This window comes from Dromiciops gliroides, chromosome 2 (assembly GCF_019393635.1).
Source record: "Dromiciops gliroides isolate mDroGli1 chromosome 2, mDroGli1.pri, whole genome shotgun sequence".
Classification (NCBI taxonomy): domain Eukaryota; kingdom Metazoa; phylum Chordata; class Mammalia; order Microbiotheria; family Microbiotheriidae; genus Dromiciops; species Dromiciops gliroides.
The window spans coordinates 23,660,838-23,685,936 of record NC_057862.1 but is presented as its reverse complement, the minus strand read 5'-3'; the positions used below and the strand labels follow the sequence as shown (position 1 = coordinate 23,685,936).

The 25,099-nt window shown below is 40.6% G+C and overlaps 1 protein-coding gene across 1 annotated transcript in view; it reads left to right on the top strand.

Moving 5' to 3' along the window:
- TMEM26 (transmembrane protein 26) overlaps nucleotides 1-24,498 on the top strand; it is a 48,169-nt gene extending 23,671 nt beyond the window's left edge. Inside the window, exons 3-6 of the mRNA XM_043986180.1 lie at nucleotides 141-254; nucleotides 3,733-3,953; nucleotides 14,236-14,312; nucleotides 22,389-24,498. Coding sequence (XP_043842115.1) covers nucleotides 141-254; nucleotides 3,733-3,953; nucleotides 14,236-14,312; nucleotides 22,389-22,801 — 825 coding nt within the window. The 3' untranslated portion in view covers nucleotides 22,802-24,498. The remainder of the gene's footprint in view (nucleotides 1-140; nucleotides 255-3,732; nucleotides 3,954-14,235; nucleotides 14,313-22,388) is intronic.
- Nucleotides 24,499-25,099: the final 601 nt, after the last annotated feature.

The following is a 25,099-nucleotide window of genomic DNA, read 5'->3' as shown; positions in this document are numbered from 1 at the left end:
CAGCTCTGTTGAATGGTCAGAAGGGATTAGATGAGAGAGATGTTGGCGATGATGTTTACTTATTATTTGGGTTTATATAAATATGTATATGTAATGTATATTTATGTTATATTACATATATGTACACATATGTATTTAAGTACTGTAGTAACCAGGCCGAAGGACTGTCCCGGAATACCAGTAGCAAGAGGGACTTCAATCAAACTCAGCTGATGAAAAGCCAAAACTCAGGCGCCGAGGCTCTCCTTGAGACGGTAAGGGACTTTTCTCTTTCCTCTGTTGAAAAGCCTAGGCCTAAGAGGTAAGTTGGCTTTTTATGGCAATATTCAAATGGATTTCTTATTGAATTAAGTCATCCACAAGTAATTACCATGCACCTACTGTGTGCTAGGAACGGTGCTAGTTGATTGGGATACAAGAACAAAGGCTGAAGTTAATTCCTGCTCTCAGTGAGCTTACATTCTATTCGGGGAAGCAACAAGGACATATAAAAGCATATGCAATATAAATATAAAGTTACTACACAGGGCAGATTAATCCAATAAATGAGAAAAGGCTTCATGTGGGGGATGGGGCCCAAACTGCTTCTTAAAGGAAGAGAAGGATTCTCTCAGGCAGAGGTAAGGAAGGAGTGTGTTCCAGGTATGCAGGTGGCTGATGGGAGGAAGATGGGAGATGAAGGGTCATGTCTGAGGAACCTAGAAAAGACCTTTTGCCAGATCACAGAACACAGGAGGGAAAGATGGCTTAGGGCTTTAAAAATGAAGCATTTGATTCTAGAGGCAAGAGGGATCCACTGGGGTTAGGTGACAGTGGTAATCACCTGGTCACAGCTGCATGTAAATAATATTCCTTGGTAGCAATGTGTAAGATGGAGTGGAGTGGGAAGAAATTTGAGGCAAGGACACTGATTAGGAGGCTGTTACAATCATCAAAGTGAGAGATGTTGAGGGTATGTGAGTGGACACAAGGGAAAGATGTGAAAGATAACAGAATTAGAAATGGCAAGATTTGGCAACTGATTGGCCAGATAGATAGGTGAATGTTTGCTCCAGTGAAGTCGTTAAGGACGAGGAAGCATCCATGCCCATCCATGCTAGGTCCTCCCATAACTTCATTGCTGGAATTCACTCACTGTGCCAAACTGGGAGAATGTGCTTGATTGGGAGAATGGGTTCTATGATGGCAGAACCTATAAAACAGAAATTTACCAACCAGGTAATTAAGAGTTTTGTTCTCATACTTCCATGTAACCAGCTTAAAAAAATCACATTCATCTCTCCTGTTCTGAATTTCACCCTTCACATATGTATGAAGCACCTACTGTGTGCAGGGCATGGGGCTAAGTAGGTGGGGAAGATAGAAAGTTTGAATGAGACACAGTCCTTGTTCTTACAATGACCAGGGGACGACAAGTATTCCATTATACTTACATGTTGATCAATACTGAAATTGCTTCATCTGATCATAATCTTGTTATCCCATCTTTCTTCATGCCGTCCAACCCCTAACTCTCTTCTTCATCCTCACCATGATCTCCAAACAGTCCACCCTTCTGTTCTTCCCCAGGCTATGACAATTGCACTGGCTAGATCTTAAACCTGGATGTCTTGTGGGTATTTTAAACTCACTTTGTCCAAAACAGGGACAAATTCTCTTTCTTCTCAAGCTACTTCTGCTGACTTTCCTGTTCCTGCCAAGGGCCCCCAGGCTCTCAAGCTCGGGGTCATCCTAGACTTTTCTCTTGCAATCACCCCATATATAGAATCTGTTGTTGTCATGTTGTTTCTACCTTCCACATTCTTAATATATGTCCCATTCTCCAAACTCACATAGCCACCACCCTGGGACTGGCCCCTCGCTACACTTCTGGATTATTGCAGTAGCCTCTTGGTCAGTTTTGCTGTCTCAAGTTTCACTCCAATCCCATCCATCCTTCATTCAGCTGCTAAAGTGATTTTTCTGAAGCATAGTTCTGAATGTGATGCTCCCCTACTCAATGAGCCCCTTTGGGTCAGGTATTACAGCTAGGTGGGGCCATAGTGAATAGAGCGCTGTGTCTGGAATCAAGCCGACTCATCTTCCTAGCTGTGTGATCCTGGGCAAGTCACTTGCCTCAGTTTCATCATCTGTAAAATGAGCTAGAGAAGGAAATGACAAACCACTCAAGTATCTTTGCCAAGAAAACCCCAAATGGAGTCATAAAGTGTCAGATATAACTGAAAATGACTAAACCACAAATGCAAGTGTGATACTAACTGTACAAATGAGGAAACCAAGTCTCAGAAAGGTGAAGGAACTTGCCGATGAACTTCATTTGGTAACGAGGGGCTAAGTCACTAATATAAGTGGATACAGCACAGGTTACAAGGTTGTAGTTCTTAGGATCAAAGATTGGCCCTACTAATGATGATAATAGCAACAACTAATATTTATGTAGCTTTTATTAGGCGACAAGTACTGTGCTAAAACACTTTATAATTACTATCTCAATTGATCCTCACAGCAACCCTGGGAGTTAGATGCTAATATTGTTCCCATTTCACAGATGGGGAAACTCAGGCAGGCAGAGGTTAAATGACTTGTCCAAGGTCACAGAGCTAGTAAGTATCTTACACCAGATTTGAACTTAGGTCTTCCTGACTTGAGGCCTGGTGCTATCCATTGCTCCACCTACCTTCCCCTTACCTTCAGTGTGACCTTGGACAAGTTATTTCACACTTCTGAGCCTGTTTCCTCATCTTCAAAATGAGGGCATTGGACTGGTTCTGGGGCGATTAAACCTGGGAACTATCAATCTGTTTTTTAAATTTATATATTTTCGTATATGTATGCAAACATGTATATATGTGTATATATGTATGTGTATGTATATATACATATATACACACATATATTTAAATAATTATATTTCAATGTAATTATTTTCCTTTATAATCCTATATATTTTATTTTTCTGCATTTGAAAACATGACTCTGGAAACTCTGTAGATTTATTTAGGACACAACAAGATGAGAAAGCCCTGGACTACAGGATCTCCCAAGGTCTCCTCTAGCTTTGGTCTTTGTTGTACAAGCCACAGCTTCTCTCTAGGTGCTTGTTTGTCCTCTGCTGCCATAGGAGTAGGCAAGGAGAGAGACCAGATCTTTGGGAATTGTGCAGCATAGAAAATGTTCCCAGGTTGTTAAAAAATCTAGATTTGATGACTTATAAACTTAAAAAAAATAACATTCGATTTTCCACAACTCTTACTTGGAATTTGGATTGGGGTGGGCAGGGGATTTAGTTTATTTCTTTTGTATGATGACCATGTCCTGGGGGCAATGGGAAATTTAGAATGAGCTTTAAAGCAGAGATTTGAATATATGATTATATAATTAGCTGCAAAAACACCACAATGTCCAGAGCCAACTAGCAAATTCAGTAGCTTGGTATGACTTGTAGCTACAAGTTAGAAGAGGGGACCTTTATCTTGGCTCTTGGTTTTTTACTTTTGTTACCCACTAGTGTCTTCTGAAATAAGAAATAGAATGCACTTATACTTTTAAATGATCACTTTTCACTGAGTGGAAAAGAACTAAAGAATATAGCCCTAAGAAGTCCAATTTTAATTCAGTTTTAGAGTGAAATGTTGATGAAAAGCATTGGCGGAGAGCGCCTTGGGTTGATGGCATCTCTCTCCAGGGAGCTGTTTGTGACCCTCCTGTGTATGTGGTGTTTTTATTGAATAGGCCAAAGATTTTGTCAATAATTTATCGACTGTGTGTGAAAAAGTTTGGACTCTGGGACTCCACCAGACCTTCTTGTTAATGCTGATTATTGGAAGATGGCTTCTACCCATTGGTGGAGGAATCACACGGGACCAGTTATCTCAGCTTCTTCTCATGTTTGTGGGGACTGCAGCTGACATACTTGAGTTTACTAGTGAGACCCTGGAAGAACAAAATGTGAGGTAAGGAGGAGGCATTCTTGGGAAGACTTGGGCCATTTCTGAAAAGGGGAATCATTTTATATCAGGCACTGACATGGGTTTTTCAGTATACCTTGTCATGATGCTTACTGCTGGTCCTTACACACAGCACTCCATCTCCCATCTCCTTGTCTTTACTCAAGCTGTCCTCCATGCCTGGAATAAACTCCCACCTCATATCCACCTCTCAGAATCCCTAGTTTCCATCAAAACTCGGTTCAAGAGCCATCTTCTACTGAGAAGGTGCTGACCTACATTGGTGGAGGGAGTTTCGTCACTTGAGAGTTTCTTATACTGAAACCATAGGTACATTCCCTATGTAATTTTATATAATATATAAAATGCACATATGTGCAAATATTTATATGTGCACATCTTGCTGTCTATGTACATATAGGAAGATATTTGCATATGTGTTTTATATATTATATAAAATAATTATATGACTATATATACATAAATATGTAGAGAGAGAAAAAAAAGCGTGTGTGTGTGTGTGTGTGTGTGTGTGTGTGTGTGTAGGTGTGCATGTGTGTGAGAGAGAGAGAGAAAGAGAGAGAGAGAAATATTAAATCAGATCACCATGTACCCTAAAGCTCAGTATCTCTCTAATTTTACATCAGAGTTCTAAGTTTCCTTGGAGAAAGGAAGCATTTCTCTATAGTGAAGCATTAAATATTCCCCAGTGGGCAGGGAAAATGGGCAAATAAATTTTGGTTTTAAACATTTGTTTAGTAGTTTAGAAATAACATTTAGTAATAGAAAATTTTGGTTTTAGTCATTTTTGTTCAAGGTGCCCAAAAGCTTTTTGGTGCAGAAGTCTATAAATTAAAATGCATTGAGTTGGCAGAGTGGTAGGCTTCTTTCTTTTTTGTCACTAGCCAATAAACTTAGAACCCATGATCACATCTGTTTATGGAACCATTTTCTTACCATTGGGATTTAAGTCTCAGTTCTTGAATTTCTACACTTTGAGCTTGGGTTATTTTCCACAATGCTATAAAAATAAATTGGAATGAAGCTGATTTCTAAATGCGTGCTTATTGTATGCTCTACTTTGGGGGGGGGGGAAACAAAAATAAAATGACCTTTATATTTTAATTTACTGGGTAAACAAGATCATCCCAATTATAATAAAAAGTCACTTTGGCTCACCTTCACGGGAAACTTTTTTTTTATTTATATGAATTTTCCTACAGCTCATTAAATTGATTCTTTTTTAAAAAAGAAAGAAGAATCATGTTTGATATTTTGGTCTCAAAGTGTTAATTTTAGTTTTGTTGTTATAGACCCAACCAAGTCTCATGGGGTGTCCCATAGATCAGAACAAGAGAATGTTGGAAATTGAATGTACCTGAGCCATCCTCCAGTGGGATATAGGAAAGAACATTGGATTTAAACTTAGACAATCTGAGTTTAAATCCCAATCCTGCTACTTACTAGTCTTGCTCACCTTAAGAAAGTCACTTTATCTTCCTAGGCCTCACTTTCCACATCTATAAAGTGGGAAGATTGGCTTAGATCTGGGATTTATCACCTGGGGTCCATGAGCTTGGTTTTAAAAAATATTTTGGTAACTCTATTTCAATATAATTTGTTTCCTTTGTAACCCTGTTTATTTCATTTTATGCATTTAAGCTGGTTGGCAGGTGTCCAAAGGCTTTCTTTGGTAGCCCAAACGATCAATGATACAAAAAACAATTAAGAACTCCTGGCCTAAAAAAATCTCTAATACCCCTTCTTGCTCTAAACCCCATGTGTCAATCCAGCTCTCTCATTTACACCCAGAGAGGTCAAACAACTTGCTTAAAGTCAAATAGACAGTTATTGGCAGAAGAATCTACATCTTCTCATTCCAAGTCCAATATACTTTCCACTAAACAATGAAAATGACGTTATTAAATCATTTATTTAACATTGAATTCATCAGTTTTGTGAATGAAAAATCCACTGGAATGGTAGTCATGAGACCTGATTTTCTGTCCTAACTCTGACATTGATTACTTGTGAGACCTTGGATAGATGATTGACTCTTTCCGAGCCTCAGTTTCCTCATCTATAAAATAATGTGGTTATCTGTGATCAGTTCTGTGATCAGTCAATCAGGCATCAATCTTTAAACAAAATAAAACATAAAACCAACTCGCTGCCAAGCACTGTGATTAGCACTGGAGAAACCAAAAAAAGGTGTTTTTGTTTTACATAAAAAAAGGAAAAACATGGTCCCTTCCCTCAAGAGGCTAACATTCGAATAGATTACAGTGGAAGTAGAAAAGGCAAAACAAAGATGGCAAAGACAGGACTAGGCCACATGAAATTTACACAGATAAGGTCTCTGCTGGGGGATTTCACAAACTTGAGGATACTGAAACATCTCTTCTTAAGGACAAAGGGAGAGAAGGGGGGAGAGAGAGAGACAGAGACAGAGACAGAGACAGAGGGAGACAGAGACAGAGAGAGACAGAGAGAGACACAGACAGAGAGAGACAAGGAGAGAGACAGAGAGAGTCAGAGAGACAGAGAGACACATACAGTGAGAGACAGAGACAGAGAGAGATAGACAGACAGAGACAGACAGAGAGACAGAGACAGAGAGGCATAGATAAAGACAGAGAGACAGAGAGAGAGAGAGAGACACAGAGAAACAGGGACAGAGAGACAGAGAGAGAGATGGGGGTGGGGGAGAGCAGGAGAAAAAACCAACAACCTCAGACCATATTATTACCAAAAATAAAAATAGAGCTTAACAAGAGAAAATCATTAACCACTGAGCTATTTACCTAATCCTCCATTTTATAATTTTTTAATGAGAATTATCACCACAGAGATTAAGGACAACTTGCATGAGTGTATGAGAAGTGAGCAAACCTGCTTTCACAATTGAGAGTTCATGCTTGGCCCCATCTTCATCATCATGTGACTAACTACAGGATTCCACTGTGTTTATTTTTCATGGATATTTGAGCCTGTAGAGCAAACTTTGTCTTAAAAGGTCTTCTCCAGAAAAGCTCACTCCCCCTTCCCCTACCCCCACCTCTAAACCTCACTCATAAAGTCATCACAATAGATATAACTCGGTTGACAACATCCTGGTCATTCATATGCAGGAAGGCCTCAAACATGGAAGCATTTGCTAGGAGGACTCAATGGCCTTCAACATTTCTTCCAGTTTTAAATCTATACTATTATGGAACTGAGGCCAAGCGAGAAGTGACTTAGACCAAGGTCATTCAGTTAATATGGAGAACAGAATGGGAAGCCAAGTTTTCAAACTCCAAATCCAGTAGTTCATTCTACTGTAGCTCACATGCCTCAAGCATAAAGCACACGAATGGATATCAATGCCAATGACAAAATCTGGGCATGAAAACATAACTAACCTCAGCTTGGGCAGAATACACACGTGGTAGAGATGGGGTGAGTGCATGTGGGGCAAGAAGGGAATTATTCATGACATTGACCATAGGAGTGGAAGTCACAAAGGCCTCATCTGAAAAGACTTCCTAACAAAAGAATAAAAGTTATTATGAACTGGACTCCACGTGGCAAAGGGAGAAGAGTGCTGGACTTTGAATTAGAGGATTGGGTTTCAAACACTGGTTCTTCTACTTATTGCCTATGGAATTGGGAACAATTCACTTCACTTCTCTGAAACTCAGTTTTCTAGTAAATAAGATGAGTTCGTTGGGTTGTATGAGCTCTACGGTCCTTTCTGGATCTCAATCCATGCATGAGGATCTGTAGCTCCTTACAGGACATTCAGTCCAAATCTCTCTGCCTCAATGGGCAATGTGTGGCGCATCCTGTGTGTTTTCTAAAACCTAGAGCTTAAAATATTAAGAAAGTCTCCCTATTTCTTTTTGTCATGCACACATTTATATAATTCCCTCATTTATCTATTGATCTTCAGCCTGATTCATAACTCTGGGTGGGTTTTGTTTCCATTGCGCCTTCATTCTAGTTGCCTTAAAATGTCGTCTTTCTAGCTTGACGAAATCCCCCTCCACTAATGTTTGCTTTTCTGAGATTTGTGAAACTACTTCACCCTATTCATATTATTTATCATATTTTTTTTTACTTCCTGCAGTCAGCAGAGCTCTTTTTTTTTTTTTTTTTGGAGAGACCTGGTGCAATCTAATGGCACATACAGACGGCTGATTCAGCTGATTCCTACAAGAGTAATAAGTCATTTCCTCTCAGGCAAGATGTAGCCCATTTCCCTACTGGATATGTTCTCTGGTCATGACACTGAACTTCTCCATGCCCCAGACTACTCTTTAAAAGTAGAAGTTACCAGGGATTTCCTAATCTGCATCAGCAGAGGGAATTTCCACACAAGTTCTTTCCCACACATATGAAATTGCCGGCCTGGGTGGAACAAAACTTCACGTTTAATGACTTTTGACTAAAACCTAGAAGAAAGTTGTTGTTCAGTTGTTCAGTCATGTCTAACTTTAAAATCTGTCCAAGTTAATGTTTGTTGTTTCCGTGATACTATCTATCCATCTCATCCTCTGTCATTACATTTTCCTTTTGCCTTCAATCTTTCCCAACATCAGGATCTTTTCCAGTGAGCTGCATATTCTCATTATGTGGTTAAAATATTTAAGCTTCATATTCAGTATTTGACCTTCCAGTGAATAACACAAATTCATTTCTTTAAATATTGACTGAGTTGAACTCCTTGCTGTCCAAAGGACTCTCCAAAGTCTTCTCCAGAACCACAGTCTGAAAATGCCGATCCTGCATCTCTCAGCTTTCATAGCCATTCATTACTATTGGAAAAACCATAGCTTTGACTATACAGACCTTTATTGGCACGATGACGTTTCTGCCCAAATTCGCCATAACTTTCCTCCCAAGGAGCAAGCATCTTTTAATGTCATGACTGTAGTCACCTTCAGCAGTGATCTGTGATCCCAAGAATATAAACTCTGACACTGATTCTAGTTCTCCTCCCTTTATTTGCCTGGAAGTGATGGGACCAGTTGCCAAGAGCTTAGTTTTTTGTTTTTTGGTTTTGGGTTTTTTTTTTTTTGCAGGGCAGTGAGGGTTAAGTGACTTGCCCAGGGTCACACAGCTAGTGTCATATGTCTGAGGCCCTCTCTGTGGCTGGCTAATTCTAGGTCTTCTCTCTGCATCTGAGGTCTCCTACCCCTGGGATAGCCTCTCCCTTCTATTGACTGCTTCCTCTGGCATAGTCCTCTACAAGGCCATTCCTCTTCCTGTCATTGGTGAATTTCATGCGGAGCTTCCATTTTATGAAGGGACTCAGGCTGCCCTGCCTTCACCCCACTCCCGACCCTATTCTTGATTTTTCTAGACTTCAACACCATGTCCTTAAATAAGGATATTCATTCTTCCCAGGCCAACCTTTTATGTGTTGTGTTCTCTTATGAGAGTTTAAGCTCCTTGAGGGCAGGAACTATTCTTTTTCTGTTGATATTTGTTTTCCTAGCAGTTGGCACATCACCTGACAAATGATTTATCCATCCTTGGTTCCTTCTTCCCTCTGCTCAGCCTCACATTGAAATAAACCAATATTGGGGGCAGCTAGGTGGCACAGTGCATAAAGCACCGGCCCTGGATTCCTGAGTTCAAATCTGGCCTTATACACTTGACACTTACTAGCTGTGTGACCTTGGGCAAGTCACTTAACCCCTATTGCTCTGCCAAACAAACAAAAAACCAAACAAAAACAAAAACCCCAATATTATTCTTTGCCACCCCAAAGATGTGTGTATATATGTATGTATATATGTATACTCTTCATTTGGATGATCTTGTAAAGTTCCTTAGTGGATTTCCCTACCTTTCTCTGCAAAAGATGTTGGCACATGAGCTGGAATCATCTTCATGATGTCCTGTTTGTTTAAGGTCCTTAGGAGGACTGAAAGGCAGATGGTTAAATGTACCATGAAATAATGGAGGTTGTTGTTGCCCTTGGAAACAGAAACTCCAACTACATCTTCCTCCTTCCCCATAGGGTAAAACTAGGATCAGTGGCTGGGGGTGGCATAAAGACAGGTTTTGGCTCACTCACAGGGAAACTCTCTTAGGGAGTATTAGAACACCTCCAAAGTAGGAAGGAACTGCTCTGGGAGGTAGTGAGTTGCTCTTACTAGATGTCTCCCAGCAAAGCCTTGATGACAAATGTGAGGAGTCTTGTTCGGTACACATTAGACTAGACTCCTTTCTGAGACCCTTCCAGTATTAGCCTACATTTACACAGCACTTTACATATATTATTTCATTTGATCCTCACAATATTCCTGTAGCCTAAAAAGTTCATGCAAAGTTTGGTTGGCCACATTAAGAGAAAACATTTTGTTGTTCAGTTGTTTTCGGTCATGTCTAACCCTCCGTGACCCCATTTGGAATTTTACTGGCAAAGATGTTGGAGTGGTTTGCCATTCCCTTCTCCAGTTCATTTTCTATATGAAGAAACTAAGCAAAACAAGTTAAATGACTTGCCCAAGGTCACAAAGCTAGTAAGTGTCCAAGGCCAGATTTGAAATCAGAAAGTTGTCTTCCCAACACCAGGCTTGGTGTTATGTGCACTATGGGGTCACCTAGAGGCCCAAGAGAGACAATAGCTTCCAACCATAAGGACATGGGCACCCCACTGCATTTTGCTCTGGCCAGACTAGTCATCTAGAGTTTTTGTGTTTAGCTCTGGGCACATTGATGAGTATCCGGAGGAGGCCAAACAGGATGGTGAAGATCTCTGAATCCATGTTACAGGAGCCTCAGTTGAAGGAATTGGGGAGTTTAGCCTGGAAAAGGGCGGGTGAGGGGATGTGATGTCTGACTTGAAGTACTCAAAGGGTTGTCATATGCAAAAGGGATTAGAGAACTAGGAACAACGAGCGGATGTTCCGGAGATGCAGCTTTTGGCTTCCTAACCAGGAAAGCTATCCAGAAGTAGAAGGGGGCTTCTTGACATGTGCTTGATTCTCTCTCACTGGAGGTCTTCACAAAAAGCCATGGCGAATTCTTGTCAGGGGGGCCATGGAAGGGGGCCTTGTCTAATTATGAGATGGTTGCTGGGAAGGAGGAGGGAGATCCGAGGGGCCTTCCTACTGGGGTGAGGAAAAAAATGGCTAGAAATTCAGCAGACAGGCCTGGGAAGGAGACATTCCAGACCCAGGGTACAGTGTAAGTGGGGAGGCAGAGGCAAAAATATTGGTTTCTTTTTTTAAAAAGTGCCAAATTAAACCTATGCGAGGGTCAGTGCCAGAAATAGCTTACTGTTAACAGGTCTCCAGCCAGAAAAATGACAATTGCCTAGTTAACATCCCGGGTATAGATCTTATTAGAATGTTTGTTCATTTGGGGGAAATAGCAAATGTATGGATTTTTAATTTTTTTTACTTATTTGGTATAAGGATTGTGCTTTTCTTTCTTTTTTTAATGGGGGAAAGAAGGAAGAAGCTAAGGCAGTATTGTCAAAAATAAAAGAAACAAAAGAAGATCATTCAAGCATTTTTTTTAATGTTCAGAAGAGAACAAAGGATTTTGAGAAGGAAGCACAGACAAGCAGGACAACTTTGAAAGTTATGTATTTAATTTAGTACTTAAAAGTTATACTAAAATATTGCAACATAAATATAACTATAACATGATATGACCCTGGTCAAAAATTTGAGAGTCAAAATGTCTCCAGGCATCAGTTTCCTCATTTATAAAATGTGGAAAAGGATAAAATCTAATTTGTAGAGCTATTGGTGAGGCTCAAATGAGATAACATCTCTAAAGCAAATTGTAAAGTGCTATAGAAAAGTGAACTGTTATTATTTATGAACACATATAAAACAAGCCCATTGAATGAGCATGATTTTCCTCTGCAAAGACTATACTATTTTTTAGACCAATGAATGATAATTTTAGGGGGCGGGGAGACAAAGGGGAAGAGGATCCTCATATTTGGCATTTGCACCTCTGATCAGTCATTTTTATCAAATTTTCTTTCATCTTGCCCAACGTGGAGGAAACAGTACACATCAAATGGAGTCACATCAGCAACCCACCTGTATTGGGCAATTTCCATCTGAAGTTCTCTCAGAACTTTTAATCAGATGCCATCTAGTATTAATGATTTATTTCTATCATTTTTCTCTCTCCATCAGCTTAGAATTAGCTTGTGTACTGTCTCCTCTTTAACCTCAAACCTCAGATCTGGCTACCTCAAACATCCCGGCACCTCAACTGTCCTTTCCAAAATGACTTCTGAATTCTTTTGTGACCTTTCCCAACCCCCAGGCTTCCCAAATGCACTCATGTTTTGGGTGGATTCACGTGTCATTGGCGCACACAAAGGCTTATGTTTATAATTGCTGGTGTACATGGAATGAGCCCTTTAAAACCATCCCAACCTGTTCATGAAGCTTTTCAATGCTGAGAAATATGATCGCATCCATTGATTGTGATGCAGGGACAAGAAGAGAAGGAATTTGCATCTTGCTTTCCTCTTAATTGGGAATACTTGTTTAGTTGAGGAACTTGAAGATTTGGAGGCAAGGGGAAAAAGAAGAGGAAGAAGATCCCTAAATCTAGGCAAATCCTAGAGCCTTAATTTTCTCACTGTAATTAAAATTGGTGTGATTATTGTTGGAGCAGCTGGGTGGTGCAATGGAAAAAATGAAAGTCCTTGAGTCAGAAAGGTCTCAGTTCAAATCCAGCCTCAGACTCTTGCTAGGTATGTGACCCTGGGCAAGTCACTGAACATTGTTTGCCTCAGTTTCCTCATCTGGAAAAAGAAATGGCAAGCCACTTTTATCTTTGCCCAGAAAACCCCAAATAGGGCCACAGAGAATCAGAAACATCTGAAACAAATTAACAACCAACTTCAGAGAGGGCTCATTCCAAGACTGACTATAGGGTAATGGCCTACTCAGTCATACTAACTGTCAAAGATGATCTTTAGTTACTGTGTCCAATGTTCTCCTGGTTCTGCTCCTTTCACTCACCATCAGTTCATGTAAGTCCTTCCAAGTTTCTCTGAAATATGCCTGCTCATCATTTCTTTTAGCACAATAATATTCCATTACATTCATATAAGATAGTTCATTCAACCATTCCCCAATTGATGGGCATCCCCTCAATTTCCAGTTCTTTATCACAACAAAGAGAGCTGCTATGAATATTTTTGTACATGTGGGTTCTTTTCCCTCCTCTATGATCTCTTTGGGATACAGACTTAGTAGTGGAATTACTGGGTCAAAAGGTATGAACAGTCCCATAGCCTTTTGGGCATAGTTCCAAATTGCTCTCCAGAATGGTTGGATCACTTCACAGTTCCACCAACAATGCATTAGTGTCCCAATTTTTCCACAGCTTCTTCAATATTTATTGTTTTCCTTTTTTGTCATATTAGCTAATCTGATAGGTGTGAGGTGGTACCTCAGAGTTGTTCTAATTTGCATTTCTCTAATCAATAGTGATTTAGAGCATTTTTTCATATGTTAATATATAGCTTTGATTTCTTCATCTGAAGACTGCCTGTTCATATCCTTTGTCCATTTCTCAATTGGGGAATGACTTGCATTCTTATAAATTTGATTTAGTTCCCTATATATTTTAGAAATGAGGCCTTTATCAGGAATACTGGCTGTAAAAATTGTTTCCCAGGTTTCTGCCTCCCTTCTAATTTTGGCTGCACTGCTTCTGTTTGTACAAAACCTTTTTAATTTAATGTAATCAAAGTCATTCATCTTCATTTCATAATATTCTGATGTCAAAGACCATCTTTATAACTATAGTAAGCTCATGATTTACATTGGTTGAAGGATCAATCACCCAGATGAAATTCAATTCATTATCTCTTATGTGAGGTTTTTTTCTGATCTCCAAGCCAATTCTCCATTGACTGTGCCATTCATATAAAATAGACTTAGTAACTTCTTTATTCCACACATCCAAAGATTTAGGGCCGTAAGAGTCATCGGTTCTCATCTAGTCTTGCTCCATCTTTTTATAGGGAAGGAAACAGAGGGCAAGAGAGAAAATCCTTAGGCCAAACTTGATCAGTTGTAATAAATTGGATCTTTGAAGCAATGAGGTGAAAGGTCATCATTTTATCTCACTGCTGCATATCATCAGTGTATTGCACATTTGTTTTGTAGCTCTAAATGTATAGACCACCCCTCATTCCCCCCCCCAAAAGAAATTCCATGAAGCCATGTCTGGGTGGGGAAGATTTTGTGTTTCTTTGAGTGTTTTGCAATGTTTTTATGAACATCCTCAAATATTGTATTTCTTCCAGAAATAACCCTGGACTTGTTTATGCAATACTTGCCATTTGGACCTGGAGCATGCTACAGTTTCCACTTGACCTCGCAGGTTAGTGTTTGCTTTCCCCTGTAAATGACATTCAATCTCTTGCTTCCATGCCTTTTCCTTTTGGGATCTCTTTCTGGAGGTGATCAGTAGATTCTTTCAATTTCTATTTTACTGTCTGCTTCTAGAATATTGGGGCAATTTCCCTGACAATTTCTTGGAAGATGATGTCTAAGCTCTTTCCTTGATCATGGTTTTCAAGCAGACCAACAATTTTCAAATTATCTCTCCTGGACCTATTTGCCAGGTCAGCAGTTTTCCCAAGAAGCTATTTCACATTGCCCTCTATTTTTTTATTCATTTGAATTTGCTTTATTGTGTCTTGGTTTCTCATAAAGTCACTAGCTTCCATTTGTTCAATTCTAATTCTTAGGCAATTATTTTCATCAGAGAGCTTTTGTACCTTCTTATCCATTTGGCCAATTTGACTTTTCAAACTGTTCACTTTTTTCTCGTGTCTTTCCTGCATCACCCTCATTTCTCTTTCTATTTTTCCTCTACATCTCTAACTTTAGCTTCAAAGTCCTTTTTGAACATCTCTATGTCCTGAGACCAATTCATATTTTTCTTGGAAACTTTAGATATAGGGGCCCTGATGTTGACATCTTCCTCTGAAAGTACAGCCCAATCTTCCTTGTCACTGAAGAAACTTTCTATGGTCCTCACCTTTCTCTGTCTATTCATCTTGCCTTTCTTTTACTTGACTTTTATCTCCTTAAAGTGGGACACTTTTTCCAGGCTGCAGTGTCCCAAGGTTCAGAAGTCCCAGGTGGTATGATTTAAGGAGGATCAGGTTCTTCACTTGCCTGGCTTGTTCCCTGGTCTGTAGATAACCCCAGACCAACTTGCTAATCAACCAGCTTTGTGTGTTGTGGTTGTCAACTCCGACAAGCCTGTGCCCCTCCCCCACTTGGGCCACTGCTATTCAGTTCTGCCTCAGCACCAGCATAGACCCCTGTAATCTACCCCTTCCCAGGGCTCAGCCCTCTCACCAGACTGTGAGCTTAGTTCCAGATGACACTAGCGCTTCAGCTGATTCAGAGGCTCTAGGGGTCTCTTTCTCTCGCAAAGCCTTCCTGGGACTGGATCTGTGTCAGGGTGACTGTGGGGTTGGGCTCCACTCCTGTCTTGGCACAGCAATTCCCTCCTTCTGACCTTCCAAGCCGTTCTTTGTCAGCAGATGTTTTCAGCACATTCTTCTGTGGGTTTTGCTGCTCCAGGCATTGTCCTATGGCATTATTTCTATGCTTTTTAGAGCGATCGTGTCATAAGTTCTTCCATGCCTCTTCCTGAATGGACTGCATACCTGGCATTCCTCTTCTTTACTCCTACCTCAGATTCCTGTACTTTCCTCAGTTACCACCTCTTTCTCATGGCCATTCCTGAAATCCCATTAGCAATACATCCATTTGAAATTGTTTTCTTTGCTTTGTACATGGTTTGTCTTTACTTACTTATATGCAAGTTCTCCCTTTCTCTTTTCCTTTCCCTTTTTCTCTCTCTCTCTCTTCCCTCTTTCTCTTTCTGTGTCTCTGTCTATATCTTTCTCTGTCTCTGTTTCTCTCTGTCTCTCTTTTCTCTCTCTGTCTCTGTCTCTCTGTCTTTCTCCTCCTCTTTCTCTTTCTGTGTCTTTGTCTCCTTGTCTCTGTATCTTTCTGTCTCTGTTTCTCTCTGTCTCTCTTTTCTCTCTTTTACTCTGTCTCTCTGTCTTTGTCTCTCTGTCTCTGTCTACTTCTCTGTCTCTGTCTCTCTGTGTGTGTGTGTCTCTCTCTCTGAATGTAACATCCCAAGACATGGGCTGCTTTTATGCCTTTGTATCTCTAGTACCTAGCATAATGCCTTGCACATAGTAGGCATCTCTTATTTCTTTAATTGAATTGGCCGGGAACCCAAAGAAACAAATGATTACAATGACCCTGAGGGCGGCATGGCATCCCTTATTCTGTCATTACTATTACTGTGGTCCTAGGCATGGCAAGGGAGCCATTATCACTGCCCAAGCATTGAAATATTGGAAATTGTCACTCACTAGTTTTCTTCTCTAAGTGTTGATTTGGAGTGATTTCAAGAGGGAATGTGAGTAAGGACAGGGAGGACCCTTGGAATCCAATTGGATCTCTTATAGAATGGATCCAGACTGCTCACCCTGAGCCCCAAATGACCTAAGACTCCCCACTTACTGGATAGATAATGGGCCATAAAAAACCTAATTGATCATCTAGTTTCCACCCCAACATTGTGCTGATGAGGACACTGAGAGGGAATGCTGCAAGAAGGTGGGGGGGACAGAGCCAAGATTTGAACCTGGTTCCTATGATCCCAAATCTATTAACCTCTCTTCCATACTGATGACCCAGGGCTGGACCCAAGTATTCAGGGCCCCTCTATCCCACAGTGGCCATCTCCCAGGGCCTGCCTGAGTCTTTATTTCCCTCATGTCTGCCCCAGCCTTGGTTTGACTCTTTCCCTTTCCCTCATTCACTCTATTTTCTCCATCACTAAAATTCCCCTTTGATTCCAGCCTGGAGATAACAGAGCTTATGTCTCTGAAACAAATGGCTCCCATGTACTTGTGTGTGTGTGGGGGAGGGGGGGGACAGTGCACGTACACACATACCATTTAAGGAAGAGAGACTTGGCATTCATTGAAGGTTTTCAATCAGAGTTTAGATGCCAATCTGTTGTCAGATATGTTGTAGTGGGGATTCCTTTTGCATATGGATTGGAAGAAATGCCCTCTGAGGTCCCTTCCAACTCTGCAAAAATATCTTGTGATTCCATCCTTGAATAAAAAACTCAGGGTAATTCCCAAAGTCCCCATGGATCACATCTCATACCATACCCTTTTGCTAAAATCAATCAATCAATAAGCATTTATTATTTACTGTATTCTAGAAACTGTGAGTTTCCAGAAAGAGAAAGAGAAATGGAAACAATCCCAGCCCTTGAGGAGTTTCCATATCGATGGAGTGACTATATATATATATATATATATATATATATATATATACACACACACGCAGAGTAGATGGAAGCTAACATTAGAGGATATGGCACTAGCAACTTGGGGGTTCAAGAAAGGCCTCCTAAAAAAGGGAATAATCCTTAAATGTCATTATACTCATATGCACACTTGCCAGAATTGATGAGAAGATAGTAGTACTTTTGTTGAAACCTCAAAAAGGATACTTTGATGCTTGGCTGAATTTGTCATCTCATCAATGAGACTTCTCCCTCTAACATTGCAGCTCACAATACATCTTAGGACTTTGGTTCTAATCTTGCCTCTGATTACCTTCTACCTACAGGGCCCTGGGCAAGTTACCCTCCCAGCACAAAGGAACTTCGATAGAAAACTGGAAGAGACCTTAGAAGTCTCTCCAACTCCCCTCATTTTACACTTGAGGAATCTGAGGGCCAAAGAGGGGAGGGGATTGGCTCCAAGTCCCATGAATATTAAGAGTCCAATGGGGGATTAGAGCTCAGGTCTTCCCATTTTAAAACTGTATACTTCTGGGGCAGCTAGGTGGTGCAGTGGATAGAGCATTGGCCTTGGATTCAAGAAGACATGAATTCAAATCCAGCTTCAATCACTTGACACATACTAGCTGTGTGACCCTGGGCAAGTCACTTAACCCCCGTTGCCCCACAAAAAAACAAAAACCAAAACAAAATAAAAAAAACCTATACACTTTACCCCATCTGTAGGGGTAAACCCCACCCTGCCCAGTTTCCTCATGTCTAAAATGAGATTACACTAGATGACCTTTGAGGTCTCCTCTAGCTTTAAAGCTAGGAGAGTTGTTTCTTCTGTGCTCTCTTATCCCGAGTCACTCTTGTCTTCCCCTTCCAATAACATGAAGGCCTTTCTCAAGTTCTCTTGTCATAGCCAGGTCTCATCATTTTTGCCTTTGCATCTCTCCCACCTCCCTTCTTTCTACTCAAATAACTCCCACCTTGTAGCAGGCTCTTATTACTCCACGCCTAGATTATTGCAATAGCCTGCTGGTTGGTCTTCTCAACTCAAGCCTCTTCCTATTATTATCCATTCACTATTCAGTTGTCAAAGTGATTTTCCTAAAGATCAGTTCTAACCATGTCACCCCTCCCTCCCCCAACCCCCACTCAATGAACTCCATTGTCTCCCCTTTACCTCCAGGATCAAATACAAAATTCTTTGGATTTTAAGCCCCTTCACAACCTGGATCCTTCCTAACTTTTGAATCTTTTTTTATACATTACACCCCTTCTGCCTCCTTGAATCTTCACACACAACCCTATAGCTCCCTAACTCCTGCCATTAGCTCTCTTCAAAAAACCAAGGACCAAAACTCAACAACAAAAAACAAGAGCCTGATAGCTGTCCTCTAAACTGTAAGCCCCTTCCCCATCTCTGCCTGCTGGCTTTTTGCTTACTCTCAAGCCTGAGTTAGAATCTAACCTTCTGCAAGAGGCCTTTTATACTCCTCCCCATTACACTGTATAGATCTTATATATACCAGTATTTGCAATGTTGTCTCCTGCCATTAGAAAGTGAGCTCCTGCAGGGCCTTTTCCCCCTTTTCACTAACACTTAACACCCAATACTTGGCACATAGTAGGTTCTTAATGACTGCTTGGGGGTTGTAATGAGGATTGCATGGATGCCAATGAATCTCATTGGCTGTCCATCAATTATCCCTCATGCTCACTAATTTGACACCCTTCATTTTTTCAGGTCATAATTCTCATTGATGACACTCTTCATGCCTTAAGTTAATGGCAAGTTCATGCCAGGAACATGAAAAACAAAGCTATAAGCTGGAATTCCAAACATGTATATTGCTAGAGAACCAAAGCAGGGGCCATTGGATGTGTGCCCACCCAACCAGAGGCTTTCCTGCTGTCGAAGTCAGGCCCCATCATCCCCAGATGTCTCTCAAATGACCGTTACCCAACCAGTTGCTAGGAAGGGCCAATGCCAGGCCCCAGCTGGGCTGCCCACAGGCACTTACCCTGCTGTTTGCCACATCTTGTGGTTTGAAGGCTCGCTGAGAAAATCTTTTATTTCAGAAGGAGATTTTAGAAACTTTCAGGATGATAATGTCATGCAGCTGTGGGAGGCATGGAGAGCAATGGGACTTCTGAGTCAGCCGCTATTGTCCTCCCAGCAAAGGGCACATTCTTTTGGCACTACTTGAAGCCACCAGAGAATCTTTGCAGGCTTCATTAGAAGGAGTTACTTGCTTTGTTCAGGAGGCCCAAATGGGAGCCACAGTTGTTATGAAAGGGATTATTTTCTACCCTTGACCCTGAATTCAATTTACATGAGAGAAATTAAAACAAAAAGTTTCAGCTGTTGATTAAATTGCCTTTTGTGTGGTAATTATGTCCAGTCTTCCCTTTAAACTGTGAAATACAACAAGAAATGAAGACAAAACAATAAAACAACCATTGTGATCATCATGAAGAAGCTTGCCTTTTTTTTTTTTTGGTTTACATTAGAAAAACATGTTTACTAAGAGCAGACAGTTGGTTTTTAAGACTGTCTTATCTTTCAGGCCATTGTTGGAGTGTAGACCTATTTAGAGAGGGCAGAACTTTGAAATAACAACACATGTAGAGATTTATCTCATGTGCCCTCTTTAGTTACCTCCTCTCTCCCAGAATGTTGTTGTTAGTCCGTTGTTCTCAAAGAGGACCATGACAACCATGACATTGGAAGGTGATGTCTTAACTTGCAATGAATTGGATTTAAGTAGAGAAATCTGTGCAAATTCATCAGCCTCACTCTCTCCTTCAGAGTTATCTGGTTCCAGTGGCGAGATATACATCAGGATGACTGGGAATGCTGTGTATGTTTGAGGCAATAGGGTCACGCAGATAGTAGTGTCAAGTGTCTGAGGACAGATTTGCACTCAGGTCCTCCTGACTCCAAAGCCACTGCTCTATCCATTTCGCCCCCTAGTACACTTCCCGGAAAGTTAGGCACCGTAGGTATGACCTATCTTCATTTTATAGGTAGGTAAAACTGAAACCCAAGAAGATAAAGAAAATAGACTCTAGTCAAATAGCTAGTATATTTCAGAGGCCAAATCCAAAGTAAGTCTTCCCCGAAACCAGGGTCACTCTTCTTTTCCACTATGCCATAGCCTGTCTCCTGGGGAGATAGGTTTTCTTCCTAGTCCTACTTATTTTAACTGAATGATGCTGAGTACCCTCCATGGCTCCCATAGAATGTAGTGAAAGTAGGGTGCTGGACTTGGCCAAGGGTTTGAGCCTAGTTTCTTCCCTTTACAAACTGTGAAGCTTAGAGCCATCTCAGAATCTCTTGACTCAACATTCTGTAATTAGCTCTAGGCTCCAAGTCCTTCTGTTTCTCCATGTGCCCTTTATATTTATATTAGATCACTGGCATCATGTTAATGATCATTTTTTCATTTTTTTCCTTTCCAAACACTTTCAGGGATATTAATAATAATGACTGATTTATTGAATTGATGCAAAGTTATTACATATCACTATACTCCCTTGGCTACGTTGCTTGTTTGAACAGAATAGGGAATCACAGAAACCTAGAATCTCAGAGTTGGAAGGGATGTCGTCCAGTAGAAAGAGGGCCAAGTTCAAATCAATGTTCTGTCACATGCTACCCATGGGATCATGTATAAGTCATATAACTTCTTTGCACCTTAATTTCCTTATCTGGAAAATGAAGGGGTTGCAATAGATGGCCTCTGAGGTCCTTTCCAGTTCTAGAACAATGATCTTATGAGATGGAATGATTGCAGAGGCCATTTAAACCTACTCTGGAAAATGTCCCTTCTAGAGCATATGCAGGGAGCTGTCACTCAATCTCTGCTTAGAGATGTCCAGTGAGAAGTTTGGGATTCCCATCCATTGGGCCTCTTTCTTTTCCACTTACTTTGCAACTCTTTGAAATAGAACTTTTTTCTTCATCACTACACTAAAACTGTTCCCTAGATATAAATAGATGAAGCTTTGTAGTGAACTTTGGGTGGAGAGTGGTGGGTTGGGGTGGTAGTATCTATTAAGCATTCTCCAGCATCAAACACCTTTAACCTTCTCTATTGTGACACTTTATCTCCAGCTTCCTTGACACTGATGACTTGGTCCTCTTCTTTTGTCCCCAGTCACCCTTTTTGTCATTGATTGACTTCTCATTGCTAATGTTGATGAGGTATGGGCTATCCCTAAGTCCTCTTCAGAGGTTCCCTATACATATGCCCTAGCTTTATTTCCTGTATATCATAAGCTTCCTGGGTAGGGACAATTGCATTTTTTGCTTTGTATCCCTGTACTTGTTTATTTATCCTAGGCAGAGTTAAACTGAAAAATCCTAGGGAGTGGGGTCAGAACGATGTCTTCTGTTTCTTTTACACACTTCAAGGTATCCCACACCAAATGAACATTTGAGTATTATTACCTGGCAAGTAATGCTCTGAAGTGGAAGTACACTAGAAAACTGTTTTCTATGCACTTTATTAGTTTAGGGTTTGAATGAAAAGTTAATATGAATATCATTTTTGAGTGTGAATTATCTAGTTGTGTTGAATTATTGGTTGATAATAATTCCCCTCTGTATCTTAGGTCAGGGGTCAAATCATAAGTATCCTAACTGCCAAAATTTAAAGAATCCATTGTTAACATTATTTCCCAGAGCAAGGCTCAGATGTGTGAAATACATACAAGGTTTAGAACACCTTAAAATCATACCAACCAATTCAACATTTTATATCTCTTTACTCAGGTTTCTACCTTTTCTTCATAGTTTCTCATACATCATAATTTTGCCTGCCTCCATAGGCAAAACACCTAACATTAAGATAGTTGAAATTTACTCCAAACCACCAGTCTAAAATGCCCTTTTCACAAAATCCCATTTGTCTTTAAAGATACAGTAACAGTATCAGGAACCTCTGCAGGAGAGGATAATGAAACACATCTGATTGAGAGTTTGTCTTTAGAGATACAAAGACAAATATGCAATAGTTTCTGTCCTCCAGCAGTTGGTAGTCTATCACTGTCTGTGCCCCTGCCCCCAGAATGTATACTAATGGCCTTATCTTGTGTTTACAGTACAGCATTTTGTCTGCCCCTCAACTGTGACATCTAAGAGGTTCACCAGTTTGTTCCTCTGCCAATATAGTGCTGACGTGTGGAACATTGGAATCAGTCTCTTCATCCAGGATGGGCCTTTTTTGGTGGTCCGCCTCATCCTGATGACCTATTTTGAAGTGATCAACCAGATGCTGGTATTCTTCGCTGCAAAGAACTTCCTTGTTGTGATGTTGCAACTTTACCGCTTAATCGTGTTGGCGCTGGATGTTCAGGCTTCCTTGAAGGAACGGCAGAACAGCCTGAGAGGAGAAGACAGCTTTCCAACCAAGCCTAGGGAAAGGGAGCTTTCACCCTGTACTGGAGATAGTGAAACCACAGAGGAAGCACCTATTCCTCTAGTGGATTCCCCAGGGACAGCTGAGTGTTGCTGAATTCAGAAATTGTCTTCCCAAATAGTAAGGTATTTCAGCAACATTCCAAGCATTTAGTAAGTGCTTCCTCTTTGCCAGGCACTGGGGAAATAGACTGAAATGAATCTCTTACCACAAGGAGTTTTGAGTCTACTAGAAAGTAAACTTCTGTAAAGTTCTCTCTTTTTATTTCTGAATCTTTTTTGTAACATCTGAATATGTCATTGTGACTTGATCTTTTTTCCCATCTTAGCACAGAACTTTGTTTAAAGATTAAAAAAAAAGAGGAAGAAAAGATTTTCAAGAATCACCAAGAGATTTAAAAAAAAAATGACTGTGATGAATGAAGGCTCTTTGGCTGATTGCTATCATTCTAACTTTCATCTGATGGAATCAGGAAGTACCAGTCCAGAGATGCAAGAGCTCTGAATGCATATGAACAATATGCAGAGATGTCATTGGGTTTTGGTTACACATCCTTGGAAACTATTCCATAGAAAGATGAAATATCAAAAAGGTCACCTGAAAATACAGAGCCTTGGACTTTGTCTCCACCAACAGAATGTCTCCTTTTCAATTTCCACCAATGTCTTTGTGACATAAAAGGTTATATTCAGTGAATGCAGAACAGATCAAAGAAAGATTTTTAAAATGTCCTAAAAATTACCTCATTGTGGGCAGGATGCTAGGGGAAACCCCTGCCCATTCATAGCTGCATAGGTCATCCCAGGAAAAAAAAATCTTGTTCCTGGACCTATAGATTCCTTCACAATGGTATCTGGACTCTCAAAAAATAGTATGAAAAAAATAGTATGATACTTGGAAACAATTCAGTGGAAGCCCCTTCTTTTCCATGTACAGGCCCATCCTGCCCAGTGCTATTTATTGGTTCTACTTAAAAACACCATGGTAGGTGAAACAATATTACAGGGACCAACATCCCATGGCAACAATATCAGGAATGGATGGTTGGCCAGAGAATGTCACAGTGAATTTTCACAGTTTCATGGTGGAGTTTGGTTATAAGTTATCAATGATATTGTTGCAAAACAGCCTGAGTCAGGTCTCCTTATATAGATTGGGTGGGAACACCAGCTTCTGCATCAGAAATGCTGGTTCCTTCCTGCCAAGCAAAGTGGCTGGTTTTGCTCTTTGAAGCATACAGCACTGAATTTCCTAATCATAGATTAGGGTTGATTTATGAAGACTCGTTGGGTCCAAGCCTCTCATTGTACAGATTGGGAAACTGAGGCCCTGGGGGATGATAAGATCATAAATAGAGGGTTCTATGGGACCTTAATGTCATCAAGCTTAGGCCCCACATTTGAGAAATGAGGCAGTGGAGACCTGCAGAAGTTAAATGCCCAAGCTTCAGTGCCTGGATTCAGACCCAAGTCTTCTGACTCAAGATCTAATACTCTAGACCTTCTTGCCTCCTAAAGCCTTGCTGTACCATTTCAACTGGAGCCATAAGCAAATCATTATAGAAAGTGCTTGTACAAAGAATGTGGAATTTAATAGCTGGCCTTTATTTGGCATTTTTACATTTGATCTCATTGGATCCTCACAATGACCTGTGAGGTCGGTGCTATAAGTATCCCTCTTTTATAGATGAGCAAACTAAGGCAAAGGTTTGCCTGACTTGTTCAGAATCACCCAGCTGCTAAGGTGTCTGAGGCAAGATTTGAACTCAGGTCTTCCTGACATCAAATGTACTGTTCAACCTAGCTGACTAGGGTTTTACATTCTTCTTGAATCCCTCTAGTCTCCCTTGTCACTACTGCCAAGGGAGAATGAGACTGAGGTTCTTTCTGAACCACCATTTACAAGTGCCTTTTCCCCTGGGCTGACGTTCATGGTAGGTTGGGGCAGCCCTTACCCTAGCCAGAAATTTAGGGAAAGCCAGTCAGAGATATATGGAAGGAAGGCCTCGTATTCATCTCTTCCCCCACCCCCCACCCCCCCCAGCCCCCAAAATGAGCCTTTGTTTCTCTGACATGGAAACATCCTTCTTATTTCTTTCATTAACTTGTGTGCCTTTCAGCCTAGCTGATTTCAGAGTCTTTCCCAATAATTAATGTGTATTATAATATGTTGTGTTCTACCAATGGCAAGAAATACCAACGAATTCAGATATTGGTTCAATTTGAAGAGTAACAATTATAGGTGCCCCAAACCAACAGGAGTTGCCTTATGGGGTAGTGAATTGTCTGTTCCTGGAAGTATTCAAGCAAAAGCTTTCATAGATAGTGAAGGCTCTTGCATTGGTTCTGTTTGATTCTGGTATTGGAGACAAAGGACCAAGATTCACAGAATCAT